General features: G+C 33.0%; 1 protein-coding gene across 1 annotated transcript in view; it reads right to left on the bottom strand.

Annotated features, from left to right (window-relative positions):
* Nucleotides 1-16,694, bottom strand: part of LOC134684405 (uncharacterized) — a 99,931-nt gene that overhangs the window by 61,441 nt on the left and 21,796 nt on the right. Inside the window, exons 5-7 of the mRNA XM_063543689.1 lie at nucleotides 15,049-15,375; nucleotides 12,874-13,224; nucleotides 6,636-7,010 (exon numbers count right to left, since the gene is read on the bottom strand). Of these exons, the coding sequence (XP_063399759.1) occupies nucleotides 6,636-7,010; nucleotides 12,874-13,224; nucleotides 15,049-15,375 (1,053 nt within the window). The remainder of the gene's footprint in view (nucleotides 1-6,635; nucleotides 7,011-12,873; nucleotides 13,225-15,048; nucleotides 15,376-16,694) is intronic.

The following is a 16,694-nucleotide window of genomic DNA, read 5'->3' as shown; positions in this document are numbered from 1 at the left end:
TATATGATGTGCATTTGTCATTATACGATGTGCATATACCTTTATATGATGTGCACTTGTCATTATTTCACGTGCAAACACCTTTATATGACATGCAAATATGCGTATAGTATGTGCACGTATCTTATTATGATGTCCAAACATCTTTAAATGATATGCAAATATACCTTTACGATGTGCATACATACTATCTAAGTTATATGGTGTGCAAACCCCTAAATTGAAAAAACCGAAGTGGATTAAGTCTAGTATTAAGTCAAGTCCCGGAAGCGACATGCTATTTATAGATAAAACTTACCTGTGTACCAATATGCATGTATGACAGGCAAAATTTAATTGCTAAAATAGAGAGTACAAATCCGATACTCTACGGGATTGAAAGGCATTTTCTAGGTTTGGATTGCCCTAACCAATCAACGAACTTCATTATTCACGTCTCGTTATACCTTCCAATCAGGAAGTAAGAAGCAATCAGCGCGCAGACTGTCCATCGTTCAATTCTTAATAACGTCTCCGAGGTGATGTTAATTATTAACACAGTGTATCTTAATGAAAATGGTGAGGCACCAACTCTTCATCCAGCATAGGCAGGAGCACGTGAACTGCCTTGTTCCAGGACAAACATGTTTTTCGACTTAAATGAAAAATACTCTTCTTTTTTAAATAATATGGTGGTTTTTTTTATTTCATTATTGGTTAAGTTTTTCTCTCATATTCAATTGAAAACAATTATTTTGATTCCCTTCTGAAAAAGATAATATATTTTTCAAATTGGAATGCCCCACCAATCAACAAACAAAAATCAATGGTCAGTTTGTTAGCCCTGTTTACGGAGTTGTATATCTGAACGGCTTTCCTTTTATATTACGAGTAACTAGTCTAGTGGCTGTGCTGTCATGGTAGCATGTTAGCCTAAAATGTTTCTGGTGGTAGTTTCGAATATAGGCCGGTTAAAACCAAAGAATTTAAAATTGGTATTTGCTGCTTCCCTGATAAATTATGAACAGATATATTATATTAAGGAGAGGTATTTTCGAAAAATGTTAAATTACGCAAGCAGTAAGGCGAATACCACGACAGAGAGGGTAAAAAAGGCAAAGTTGTTTGCATATACCCCGGTGGTGTTAAAAAATGAACGATATTCATTTGATAACAGTAAATAGGTGAAAAATACACTGGCTTTCACCCAATTAAAAACCCAGGATTCTTACATAAGGTGTAATTAAGGAGTAAAATTAAAGACTCTGAATTAGAATTATGTGTCCAGACAAGTACAAAACAGGGTAAATATATATTTCACAATAATATGTTCTCGTACAAATATGCACCTGTCCCAAGTCATACAGGGGCCTGTAATTCGGTGATTGTCGTCTGTTGATGTGTTATACATCGATATTTGTTTTTCGCTCTTTTTTGTTACATACATTATGCCGTTTGAATTGTTTGAATTAATTTCCATTTGTCATTTACTATGCGATATGGGCTTTGCTCATTGTTGAAGACCGTACGGTGACCTATATTTGTTAGTTTCTGTGTCATTTGGTATCTTGTGGAGAGTTGTTTCATTGGCAATCATACAACACACACATATATATATATATTTCCGTTGGACGTTTAAGCATACATTTTAAATCATTTAAGGTGGTATGGGTGTCTTCCATCATCTTGGGTTGTAAAAAAAAAGAGAATTAAAGGTCCAAATTTTCTATCATAGTCAGCTATAAAAGGCTCTGATAAGACAATGTAAAACAATTCAAACGAGAAAATTATCGGCCTTTTTTATGTAAAAAAATAAACGAAAAACAAATATGTAACACATAAACAAACGAAAACCACTTAATTACAGGCTCCTGACTTGAGACAGACACATACATGAATAATGTGCGGCGTTAAACATTTTAGCGGGACCCCAACCCTCCCCTTACCTGACACAGTGGTATAACAGTACAACATAAGCACGAACTATAAAAATCAGTTGAAAAAGGCCTAACTCATCAGATGGACAAAAGTTACAAGTGGACGTGGCCAGGTACTTGTACATCCCGACACAAAAATACACAATGAACAGATCTGAAAGTACTTGCAGTTATCTGACAGCTACTTTAAAGCCACTTACAACTAATAAAACCATCATGCATCTAAGACTAAAGTTTGACTTTAAAGTTCAGTGGTGTTTTTTGCAATGAATATAAATGAGAATTTATAATTTGAGTGTCAATGAGACACATTAACATCTAACTTATAACGTGTAAAAAGTAAACAAGTACAGTCAAATTACGGCCTTAGACACGGAGCCTTTGCTTAATCCGATCAGAAAACTATGAATAAAAGCCCCAAAATTTGTTTTTTCATATTTGTTTATCATATTTTCGCCAAAACGTTTGAAACGTAAGTTTTTTTTAAAATGCACTGTCTCTCTTTAACTTAAAAATGAACTTTCGTTGAAAAGATAAAAGATCTATTTCTAAAATTTAACAATTTTAACTGCTTGCTCATTATTGTAGATCCCGTATGTTCATAATTGTAGACCCATCAATTAAAATTCATTATTTAACAATTTGCCATCAGTATTTGATGTGATTTTTTTTCATTTTAAATCGAGAAACAAATATGTCAAGGTTTTTCTCTTTTTAAATAGCTACAGATTTGAGCCGGTTTTAAATCAACTCTGCAGAAGCCAAACGGAATCAGTTATGACGTAGAAAGTAATCATTATAATCTAATCATATTCATTGACCATAACGACGACGAAAGCACATCATAAAATGACGTTTCGACATCATTTAATGAAGTTAACAGAACCACAAGATGTAAGATTACAAGTACATAATAAAATGACACAACCACATCATATAAGAATATTTTCACATCATATAAGTATATTTGCACATGATATAAGTATATTTGCACATCATATAAGCATTTCTGCACATCAAATACGTACATTTGCACTTGATATAAGGATATTTACACATCATATAAGTATATTTGCGTATCATATAAGTACATTTGCACATCATATAAGAATGTTTGCACATCATATAAGTATGTATGCACATCATAAAAGCGTATTTGCACATCATATAAAGATATTTGGACATCATATAAAGGTACTTGCACATTATATAAGCATGTTTGCACGTCATATAAAGGTACATTTGTAAATGCACATCATATAATGACAAGTGCACATCATATAAAGGTGTTTGCACATCATATAAAGGTGTTTGCACATCATATAAAAGTGTTTGCACATCAAATAATGACAAGTGCAAATCATATATAGGTAAATGCACATCATATAATGACAAATGCACATCATATTAAGGTAAATACACATCATATAATGAAAAGTGCACATCATAAAAAAAGGTAAATGCCCTCATATAATGACAAATGGTCATTACAAGACAGTTTTGGCGTTCAATGGTTTAACAACATTTAGTTTTATATCAGTATCTGGACTAGTATATAATACTGATAAGACAGGAACAGACGAATATAAGTATTGAAACTTTAATAAATTTCCTTTAAATTTAGATTCTGGTGAATGAAGAGGCAATATTTTATTGAAATGAAAATAAAATAATGATATATCTTTTTAGTTGTCAATAAACTCATTGAAGATATCAGAATGAAATCAAACGCAGACATGGATGTGAAATTTATTAATAAATTGACCAATAATTTTCTGTCAGATTTGATCATGTTCAATAAATTTATCTAAATGAATATCCTTTAAACTGCGTTGCTGTTATAGACTCAGTACGCTATTTAGATTTTTTTATTGGGGACGGACGCCAAGTAATGACAAAATATATCACTGGTCTCTGCCAGATTGCAAAATAATGTCAAATTTACTTGTTTTGCTTTTTAACATTTGTTTAACGCGTGTATGGCGTTTCAAAATTATAATAAAATTGAGAATGGAAATGGGGAATGTGTCAAAGAGACAACAACCCGACCAAATAAAAAACAACAGCAGAAGGTCACCAACAGGTCTTCAATGTAGCGAGAAATTCCCGCACCCGGAGGCGTCCTTCAGCTGGCCCCTAAACAAATATATACTAGTTCAGTGATAATGAACGCCATACTAATTTCCAAATTGTACACAAGAAACTAATATAAAAATAATACAAGACTAACAAAGGCCAGAGGCTCCTGACTTGGGACAGGCGCAAAAATGCGGCGGGGTTAAACATGTTTGTGAGATCTCAACCCTCCCCCTATACATCTAACCAATGTAGAAAAATAAACGCATAACAATACACATATTAAAATTCAGTTCAAGAGAAGTCCGAATCTGATGTCAGAAGATGTAACTAAAGAAAATAAAAAAAATGACAATAATACATAAATAACAGCAGACTACTAGCAGTTAACTGACATGCCAGCTCCAGACTTCAATTAAACTGACTGAAAGATTATGATTTCATCATATGAACATCAGGCACAATCCCTCCCGTCAGGGGTCTAGCATCATACCATCATAACATATATGAGAAGAACATAACCCGTGTCATGCCAACAACTGTTTTTAGAATAAATGTCTTTAGTTTCGACGCAAAGACCTTATCAGTGACTCAATATTAACGCCAAAATATGCAATCTTTAATGACTTCACAACAGTATCGTAATTATATCCCTTCTTAATCAGTCTATTTAAAGGTTTTGTAAGTTTCTGAGGTGAATACTGACACCTTTGTGCTTTATAAAGAATATTTCCATAAACAATTGGATGTGAAATACCTGAACGTATAAAAAGTCTGCATGTTGAGCTATATTTACGAATGATGTCTTTATACCGATGATAACATTTAGTAAAAGTTTTGACTAGTTTGTGATATCGAAAACCCTGGTGTAATAATTTTTCAGTAATACATAAATTTCTCTCGTTAAAATCTAAAACATTGTTACAAACACGAGCGAATCGTACAAGTTGAAATATATAAACACCGTAAGATGGTGACAAGGGAACGTCACCATCTAAAAACGGATAATTAACGATAAGCCTGGTTCCTGTGATAACTATTTACAAAGCACTCGACCCTTTAACTAACTGTCATGTCTGTATATCTATCATAAGTACAAAGGCAATAAAAAAAACTGTTTTTTCGGACATTCAAACAATATAATTTATTCGGTGTCATAATTTCTTTTAAAAAACGGCACTGATTTTTGAACTCGTCCAAGACATCACTAATATTAACCTACAATATGAGTTTGATAAAAATCTGGCAAAATTTGAACACATGAGAGCGCTAACAACTTATTTTGCATATTATAAGTGTTTTAGGTGGCATTACTCATTTAAGGTAAATTGATTCGCGCGTTGTTTAAAGCATTCAAAACCTTATAAAAATCTGACCTTATGAGAGCAATAACGATGAATGTTCATACAATCAATGTTTCTGAGTGCCAATTCAATATTCTTTCAGAAATAATTGATCCAACTGAATTTCGACCTCTTTGCTCGACATAAGTTTCATAAGAATCTTGCGGAAGCTGTACACATGAGAGCACTAACGATGGATTTGTTCATATAATAAATGATTCCAAGGGATAAAACTCTTTGAAAATTAGTTCAGCAAAATTCGTCTAACATATTCCTGATCAAAAGTTATGATATAAGTTTAATAAAAAAATTTGGGAATTTTTTTTCATGTTGACGAGATTGCAAGAACGGGCTAGCGGACGGACAGGCATACGGAGAGACAGATGACCTGTTTTTTTATGTTCTCATACTACACACTTTCAGAAAGAAACCATAATTTATTTGTATCAATAATTGAACAGCATTCAACAATCTGGATATATTTATTCCTGAACCAAATCTTGACCAAATCACACAAAGAAAATTGCCGACAGGGAATCTAGCTTACACATTACAAGCATAACATGTTGACATAACTTTTAAAGTCTGACCACAGTTTATTGCAGTTATACTCATTTAACATGTTGAAACATTGGTGATATTTTTCCCTTTAATTTCGAGTGAGTTAGGAAAACCAAAGAATGAAAGGAGCTATATTTATGCACTTACTTCGAACTTAGCAGTTGTAATTGAACAGTCCGACACCGCTCTCTGTGCCTTGTAATTAATGAAATCAATGACCTCACATTTCCAATAAATATATTAAATAGATTGAATAAATAACAATTTATCAGAACATTCATCAGGGGACCCTCCAATAATTTGAAGAGTCAACTAAATGGTTCCATAAAAATGATGCTATATTCAAGGAGGTAGCACAATCGTTGTAAAAATAATGTTATAAAAACATGTTACCGGATGTCAAGTCGTTTCGTTTTCTCCGTTTTGTACAGGTACAATGTATATATCCATGAATAAAACATACTTGAAATATTTGTCTCTTGACCCTATGCAACCAACCATCAGTTTATTTATTTCCCCTTTTCCTGATGTTAGGAGATATGATACCTTTAAAAATCATTTTTATAAGCGTTGAAAGCCATGGTGAAATCGGGGTCCCTGATCAAGCAGGTCAATGATTTGATAATAAAACTTAAACAAGTATTCGGAATAAACAAACGTCATACAAATAAATAAAAAAAAATCACTTATTTTCACATACTATTACTGATTTGTTTTATTTTACCAAATAAGTACTTACCCATAACAATATGCAGAGCCGTATTACCATTTGTTCCTTTTGATCTTACATCAGCACCCATTTGAATCATCTTTTCCAAAACGTCTTTACTACAATATCTTATTACAGTTAAAAATGGCGTGCTGCTATTCTTGCCTGGTATATTCAAATCTTTCGTCAAGTCTAGCATTGCCATTATAACATCTAGATTATTGTCAAATTCAGAACGTGTCTTGCAGTTTGATAAAGCTACGAGAACTGGTAGGTCTCCATCTGAGGAAGCTACGTTAACTGGTGCGCTGTACTCGAGTAGAATTTTGAAAATTGACGCACGGTTTTCTTCAAATGAACCATAACCCGTTGGGTCTAGGTAAAGCCCACTGAATCCATATATTTCTAAATAAAATAAGCTGATTATTAGTATTTTTTAACTTAATAAAATAATGATCTGTAATTTCTTGGGCTAATTAATAGCACAAAAAAATAATAATACAATGGTATAATATAGTCGAGTAAGCTAGCAATAAATAATAGTTCACCATTTTCTCGTTTGAAGATGTTAATAGCAAGTCTAAAATATGACAGTTGTTATCTACCCGGTTATGTGTTTAAACTTTAATTTGATTTTTCCATTTGATTAGAAACTTTCAGTTTTAAATTTCTCTCTGAATTCGATTTTTTACTTTGTCATTCAACAAAACTTATTGTCGTTCTTGATATTTCAATACTTCAACATACAACCGTACAGACCACATACTGTATTGTAAGTCCCTGTCCAAAGTTAGGAGCTAATTATTCAGTTGTGATAAGTTGCTGTTTTTCATATTGCATATTGTATTAATTCGAATTTTTTTTATTTTACACATTTTGACATGTCACATCAATTTATGTTCTTTGATTTTTTTATATCTTTAGTAAACAAAGTAGACTAAGTGTTGTATTGCATGACATACATGTTTAGTTAAGCTCATGCTAAATATCATACTGTGACTGTTAATGTCATTTAGATTCATGTTGATAGCTCGTTGGCATCATACAATCAAAGCACTGTAAGCACTGTAGGCAGTTTACCAAAAACCAAGGCAAACATAATTATGAAAACTGTGCAATGTTGCTTCAATTTTTTTTAAAAAGATTTAAAAGAACAAACATTAAACATCCATATATAATTGTACATTTATGTTCATTTAATGAATTAATAATTAAGGCAAATAATTCATGCTTAATCAAGGTTTTCAATAGTAACGCATATTTCAAGTATATTTTTTTGTCATGGTCATGAGTCTTGAGTCAGCAGTGGTACAAATTCGCAATGATTTCAGTTCTTCTAGTTGACCGTAATTGTTCGTATTAGTTGACTGTTAGTAGTTTAGGAGCTTGAAAAAGTATGAATGGACTTGCTTCCCTGGAAAGAAAACTGAGTTTGTGTTCTATAGTACAAAAGTAATGAGACACAAATCAGACAAATTTTTACTACTACAGGGATCAATGGTGAGGTCTGACTGACCTGTCCATAGTAAAGGTAAATGACTCACACCTTCTACCCAAGTTCATGATGTCTTAGTTTGGAATAAAATGACAGGTGTTAGGTTTAGCAAAGTGATATGCATACGTGACGCCTATGAGATTGACCTTGTATGTGATTCAATCTTTTAGAAATGACAAACAGGAATGAATATGGTTTAGGAGTTGGTATCTAAATCTTTTACAAGTTCTCAAAACACACACAAGATGGTGTGAGTGACCCAAGGGAATACCCCTGTTTTTCCTTCGATATTTTTTATATTGTCCCATACATGAATATATATGGTTTAGGGGTGGGGATCTCGACAGTTATCAAGTTTTCAAACAGGAGGGGGTGGTGGGCCCAAACGACTTCCCATATATTTTATTTGATTGATTATATTGTCCAATACATGAATGTATTATGGTTTAGGGGTGGGGATCTCATCCGTTTCCAAGTTAGCAAACCGGATTGGGTAGGGTGACCCTTAGGACTCTACCTATATTTCATTCAATTAGTTCTTTAGTCCGATACATGAAAATATATGGTTTAATTTAAAATTTAGGATCTCGACTGTTTCTAAGTTCTCAAACAACAGGAGGGTGGGGTGACCGCAGGGACTTCCCCTATATTTTATTTGATTTCGTATTTAGTCCCATGCATGAGTATATATGGTTAAGGGGTGAGAATCTCTACTGTTTCCAAGTTCTCAAACACGAGGGTGCAGTACACTATGGACCCCCCTTTAATTCATTTGATTTGTTATATTGTCCAATACATGAACATATATGATTTAAGGGTGGGGATCTCAACCGTTTTCAAATTCTCTAAGAGGAAGGAGTAGAGTGGCCCCACGAACTCCACATATATTGCATATCATACATGAATATATATGGTTAAAGGGTGGGGATTGACCGTTTCCATGTTCTCAAACAGAAGGGATGGGATGACCCACATGGACTCTGCTATATTTCATTTGATTTATTATATTGTCCCATACATGAATATATATGGTTTAGGGGTGGGGATCTTGACTGTTTGAACGTTCCCAGACAGGAGGGGTGGGGTGACCCCGGGGACTCCCCTTGTATTTCATTTGATTGGTTATGTTGTCTCATACATAAATAAATATGGTTGAGGGGTAAGGATCTCGACTGTTTCCAAGTTCTGAAGCAGGAGGGGGTGGGTGACCCTAGGGACTTCACCTATATTTCATGTGATTAGTTATATAGTCCCATACATGAATGAATTAGTATATTATGGTTGAAATTTGGGGATATCATCTGTTTCAAAGTTATCAAACAGGAGGGGGTAGAGTGCCCCAAAGGACTCCACAAACACATCAAATGATTTGCTGACATTCAGGTACTTAGTATCATATAATCTAGTTGCACTATAGGTACAAAATAAGAAACGTTCAGCTATTTAAACTGTCCCATCAAAATTGAGGAAAAAAAATACCCATTGAAATTGCAATAATATGTTTACACTTTAAAAGCATCTAACATGCTTTACCAACATTTATTACTGATAAAAAAAAATATACTGTCACCAGGACCATATATATTGTTACATATACTGTTCCCAGCTGTCACAAAGACTCTCATTGTATTGGATTTTGACATAAAAATTTGTCAAAAAGTAATCTCGAGTTTCCAATGGATACCTATGGATCTTCAGAACGCTGGCACTGTTGCACCATTATATTCTGCTCTACTTCATCATCGTTGTATTTAATTGTACGTTTCTCACATTTTCAGTAAAAAATATTTTCTTTTTTTTTCATTCTTTTACATATATCTTTTGGTTTTTAATTCTAGTGACTGTTTTTAATTATATTTATTTACCATGCAAAGACGTATTTTGTCATCTGTCTGATTTTTTTAAAGTTCAAAGATCGCTTAAACCCGAAATTACCCATATCCGCTTCCGGAATAGGAATCGATATTGTAATTTTCTTCTCTTGTCAGCCATTTTGTTTTCAATGTTGTTTTTGTCAGATACGATTTTACTCGAATTTACACATTATTTCTCGGCAATTTTCTGCATAAGGTTAGCGGTTGAAGAAAATGAACATCGCTGTCATGATTAATAATTCTAAAATTTTGAAATCGTTGAATTAGGAGACAGACTTTGGTAAAAAGGTTTGCAAAGTTATTTTTTTATTTCCTCCCAAGTCGGGCATGTCGAGCGTAGCTAGTAACCAAGTCGAAAGTCCGACTGCAAAAGTGGAAGTTCGTAGACCTTGGACAACCACTAATTTTGACCCCTCCCTCGAAATTGAAAAGATACAAAAAAATCGTCTTATAATTTAAAATTGCCGCCAACAGCATGAACAGTGGAACTTATTTTAAGACTACTGACGTAGTTGACTACGTATTGACGACAAACAATATTCCTACGACTTTTGCCATTTGGGAAATCTAAACTACTTGTCTTTAGAAATTTCCGGCGATTAAACATTTCATACATTTGTTCTTTTGACAGCTTGGCCAAAATCTCAGGGGATAATAAACTATATAAAGATTCCTAATCTTTTGTAAAAATCGACGATCATTAAAGGTTTTTCTGATCATATTTTTTGTAATCAAGAATTAAAAGTATTAGTTAACATACCATCCAGCTAGATAATAACAATGGCACATATTTCAGCATTTATTGGGTAGAACACAAATCTAGGGTGCTCGCATAAGGCAGCTTAACTGCCTAACAATATATGTATATGGTTATCTGGTTATAGATTTAAACGTTTACATAAAGAAATTAATGAATAAAAAGTTTGTAAATGATTTTATATGTTTCTCATTTAGCTGTATAGGTTTCTGAATATAGACTAGAGTGTTTATAACCCAGTTGATACGATAGAAAACGACGTTAATAATTGGATAGCGATACTTCAAAATTTATTTTACGTTTGAATTTAAAAAAACGACATTAAGGTTAGTACGAATAAAGCTACTACAATGTAAATTTATATCCCTAAATAATTTTCTGTAAAAGAAAAACAAACCGATTGGTATTTTTTGTAATAAAATGTTCAATAGAATAAAAAAAAGAGACACAAGACCGTTAACAAACTAAATTGAAATGAGCAAGATCGAAACATGTGTTTCTTTACGCCAAGTTTGAATTAATAAAAGTCTTTTCTAATTTTCCAATTTTTAGAAGAGTCAATTACTACACCAAAATATTAATAGTAATACAAATCTTCAATGTACATACACATACCATATTAGCAAATTGTATTTTAATGTAATCATTGTTTGGTTTTGTATCAAACAACTATAAACGGACATTTAGGGTATGAAGACAGTAGAAAAAAAGAAAAACAAGACCAACCTGGATCGATGTGCATCTTTTCAGAAAATTGCCACGTTGTAGACTAATATATAATACATCTATAAACTCTATCATAATTGATGTTGTATTGCAGAACGTTTATTTATGATTACACTCTAGCTACTATTGTTCTTTATCCAAAAATCACAGAAAAGAGTAAAAAATGCTGAAAGAATTCGAGACAATTTCAACGTTGTTGAATTATTTCGGATCGTGTCTTGCTCATCAGTTCTGTTGCTAGATTTTTTTCTCAAACTACCACAATGTTCGCCTATAAGGCAATGTTTGATCAATATCACTACAACATACATGTAGCTATGAGCAGTGGAATGAGAATTTCAATTATTGTTAACTAATTAGTAACTTTCTTAAACCTCACATTTTTCGCAACAAATGCAAAAAAGAGTAAAACACATTAATTCAGGCTAATAAATTACATACTTTTTTTAGAGGGTTAGCTAACATTTCGGCAAGGCTAATTTGTATTTAGATCTTTATACATATTGGTCATTTTGGGAGAAAAAAAACGATTTTGAAAATTAAAAAAAAACCGTTATAAGGCAATAAAGGAGATTCGTTATTTTTTGGTCAAAGTAAACTTTAGCTATATCTTGTTTTGAGGACATTTCAGTCAGATTATGTTTCTGTCTATCATGTCTATTACCTGTTTTCAAGATAATTGATAAAAATTAAATGTCATCCTACTTTTCTGTTAGCTGTTGTAGTCATTTTGGTTAGCCGACTATGCCCAGTAGTCGGAAAATCTTTTGTAAAAATCATCGAATGACGGTTTATAGTCGACAAACGCCAAGAGTCGGTAATAGCATACACTTTCCCTTTAAAAAAATATGCTCTTTTATTATTTTACATTTTATCCTATGAATTGTCGTTGATGTTATAAAAATATGACTTGGTAATTCGCAGCAGGAGTTAATTGTGCAGTTGTTGAAACTTTGATAAGATTTGAATTTTAACAGTTCATACAAACTAAGTACTAACAACTATTTATACCTTTTTGTAAATGATTGTGTGATATATCAGGAAGATGGCCATTGTTATATAATTGTTCGTTTCTGTGTGTGTTGCATTTTAATAATGTGTCGTTTGCTTTCTCTTATTTTTGAGATATTAAGATAAGACGTGGCACGGTACTTGCTTATCCCAAATTCATGTATTTGGTTTAGATGTTATATGTGTTATTCTCGTGGGATTTTGTCTGATGCTCGGTCCGTTTCTGTGTGTGTTGCGTTTCGGTGTAGTGTCGTTGTTCTCCTCTTATATTTAATGCGTTTCCCTCGGTTTTAGTTTGTTACCCCGATTTTGTTTTTTGTCCATGGATTTATGAGTTTTGAACAACGGTATACTACTGTTGCCTCTATATATGTTTAATGGTTAGTTATACAATCAATACTGTACCTGTACTATGATATGTCATGAAAAAGACATGCAAAACTGTGCATCCGTTGTTGCCAATATGACCAGTGTCTGCGTTGGCCTCAAGTAGAGTCTTTACCAATACAGGATCGCCAAATTTTACAGCGTGCATTAGACACGAATCTACCCCGGACGTTTCCAAATTAGGATCAGAGCCAAGCTCTAAAAGCAAATCAACAAAGTGTCTTCTTTTCTCCAATGACAATCCATATGGAAGGCTTGTTATTACTTTCGATAGTAACGACATCTCAAATTCGTTACTTGTATTTTCACAGATCTCATCCTCATACTCATCCTCAGATTCGGATATACTAATGCCGAACTCATTATAAACTAGAGCAAAACAATGTTAATTATCAACATGATTCAGATAAAAAATAATAAAACACAATAACAAAAACATTGTATTAGGTTTTAAAATCTTACATTGAAGGCTACTGAGTTTAACGTATGAGCACAATTTGAGTTCTGCATGTTTGTTATACTTTTTTGTTACATGATAACACGATTAGGAAAATGTAAATTCCTTGCAAGTTACAGTTGAAAAATGTAAAATTATATCATAAAGAAAAACCATAATACTATGCAGAACACATAACTTCACACAGAGTTAAAAAGACGAAACTGATAACAAAACATAACATGCACATAGGTTTTGACGTAGTGTTTTGTTGACTTGCTTCGTCTTTATTTTTAAATGTCCATAGTTGAATAGGTACAGTGTAGTTTAAGGTCTTGCACAGTGTTCGATTTATTCACAGGGAACCATAACAACCCCAACGTGAAAGTAGTATTTGGCAGACAATTTTGACTATATATATCTTAAGAATTATCTATTGCAATACCTATTCCCGAATATAACTGTTTTCTGTTTTGCTGAGTTTGAATATGCATTGCTATACATGCACGTAAAAATACATGCAACATTCATGTATTTAGTTATTATGTGTCTTAAGTAGGTTCAATTTGATATTGTTTTACGTCTTAACGTTTGAGGTTTGAATTTTGTATTTTCGGTACATGTCACACATGTCTTATTTGTCAGTATCGTGGAATTATATTTTCCATGGATACAGTATTGTGTTATTTCAAATTGTTTCGACGTTGTCACAGAATTAATTTGAAATAGCCTTTCAAGATCGTCATACGCATGATAATTGTTTTGACTAGTATATTGTAAATATGTTTTGGATCTACTTTCATAGAATTATACAATGTTTTTCAAGATTATATATACGTCTATGTGTGCGGTCCCCTGTGCTGTTTGTAAAGGAAGTTGTCCTCCGTTGTCACTCTGCGGTTTGCATGCAGTAATCTACTATTGTTTTATGTGTTTATCTGTGCTGAGTTTTATTGTGTTTTCCCTGTAATTCTGTCACGTAGTGTTGTCATTTAAGTGATATTTGTTGAAAATTGACATTTTATTTGGAGGTTTGCCTAGTAAAAAGAAACAGGTTCGACACATATTCTCTCTTAAAATATCCTATACCATGTCAGAAATATTGCAGGTTTCAAATAGTTCGTTTCTACGAATGTTGGCGTATGCACTTCAGTGTTTCTGATGTTCCGTTGTTATCCTCTTATAGTTGATGTGTTTCCCACGGTTTACACCTTTGAAACAGCGTTATATATTATTGTTGCCTTTATTTATTACCATAATCTTTTGGCATTTACACAACTTGCTATTGGTGTTTAATTTGGTGTCATGGCGTATGTTACAAATCTTCGTTACAACACTAACCTATGTGTGTTACATTGTTTTGTGATAAGGCTGACTTGGAAGTTTTAAATTGGTAAAGCCATATATACCATGTATTACGCCAAAGGTAGAGAATTTTTCTAAAAGTAAATTTTGTCGTTTAGGAGTTTACCTGAATATCTAAGGGAACGGTATTCCCGATTGTTTTTTTTATCTAGATATGTATGATGTCAACCGTCACCCTTAAAATATTGGAATATAAAGCCTACATTTTGTATTTGTTCAATTACGTTCAAATGACAAATCCATGTACTGAAGCTTGCTCCAATGTTCATTACTTCAAGTTAACTACTAATTCTCATGTTTGACTTAGTTGTTGTGTTTGAATTCTATGCATATGAATCGTACAGATCAGAATAAGTTTTTTCTATTGATACGCAGTAATTTACAAATTTCACCTCGTCTTTTTCTAGCAGGCTCTTTAGTGGATCCTTTGCAGATCTGGTTTACATTTGCTCCATAATCTAAAAGCAATTGGACAGTATCATCTAATCCACGAGAAATAGCTTCAGTCAAAGGTGCATCTCCAGACTGATTCACGATATTAACATCTCCTCCTGTTTCTAATATCAGTTTAACAATATCGTCTTTGCCATGCGAAACAGCCATTAACAATGGATATGATCCAGACATGTTATGTTGATTGACGTCTATTCCAGCTAATACAAATTTCTTGAAAATTTCATCTTGTATTGGTTCCAAATCACCGTAAAAGATATTTTTTTCTGCAACATGAAAATTAACATTAATCGGTCATCGTTTGTATGGCGTCTGGGTATTGCCGTTTTAATGTTCATAACGCGCTAATTTTGTGTTCATTGGTCGTTCATATTTCGTTCAGTGTATTTTGTATATGACTTAGTTAAGAACAATAGTAACTTGCTATCATGAGTGACTCTAAAAAGTTAAAATAATATAGCTTAGCTTACACTTATTTCAGAGGGTTTTGTATACTCCTCAAGGATAAAGGGAGCCAATATACGTTATCTCTATCTTAAAAAGGAAAAGTCGATGTCATATGTTTATTTGTAGCAAACTGATTAATTTACTCGAATTATAGTTTGCACTTTTTAAATACATATGTTACTCAAAGCACGCATCTTTTGTGGAGCTGTATTATATTCTTAGATAAAAAAATCTGTTTACGCTCTGGTTCCCAGATACAAATGTATGATCTCTATGTTTCATCTTGCAGAGACATAACTTTGGAATGTTACCAGTAAATTGCATATGCATTTTGGTCAAATTGAAATCTGTGGGAGCCCTAGAGTCAAGGTATAGCGGTAGTGAAGAATTTTAGCGTAAGTTTAAACTCTTAGAAATGCGGGGCATATAAACGTAGAAATTATGCTACACAGCCCTATAATGGGACCTTTGAAAAAAATAGTGGTGCAGTTGAACTGTCCATTCAATTTTTTTTCAAAACTTCATAGTAAAAGTGGTGCAGTTTTAGCCGTAAAAGGGTTTCCTATGGGAAATTGCTTTGTAGATATTTACACAAATGCAACCTACAGAAAATATTGTGTTTCTTCCAGTTTAGAGAATTCCTGCGTATCTCATATGAAAGCTTGCATTACACTGATTTTTACAATGACAAAACAAGTGAATGTTCGAAGGTGAACGATTGTCGGAAATATCTATTCACTAGGAAAGGAAGGGCAATATATAACATTCCTCCTTCTATATCTGCTTTACTAAAACACACAAAACGATCAGTTGTACATGTCAAGCCTATATTTGAGAAAATGTCTATAACCTTCTCCCCAAGCAATATCATCGAGTGAATTGGGATGGCAGACAGACAAAACAGATTTGGGTACCCCATTGGCCATATTTGCAACATGATCAAGCCTGTTGTAACAAACTGATAAAGTGTGGTTGTAAAATTGATAATGGATGTCGCGGACGTTGCAATTGCGTGAGGGCCATGCTGCTATGTATAGTACTTTGCAAATATGGAGGGGAATGTGACTGAGACAAGATGGCAAATCAATTATCGTAGTGATATAATTTGACAACCGCAAAAGTGTAAATACTTTCGAGT

Source organism: Mytilus trossulus, chromosome 9, assembly GCF_036588685.1.
Source record: "Mytilus trossulus isolate FHL-02 chromosome 9, PNRI_Mtr1.1.1.hap1, whole genome shotgun sequence".
NCBI classification, from domain to species: domain Eukaryota; kingdom Metazoa; phylum Mollusca; class Bivalvia; order Mytilida; family Mytilidae; genus Mytilus; species Mytilus trossulus.
This window is presented reverse-complemented; position numbering and strand designations above follow the sequence as displayed.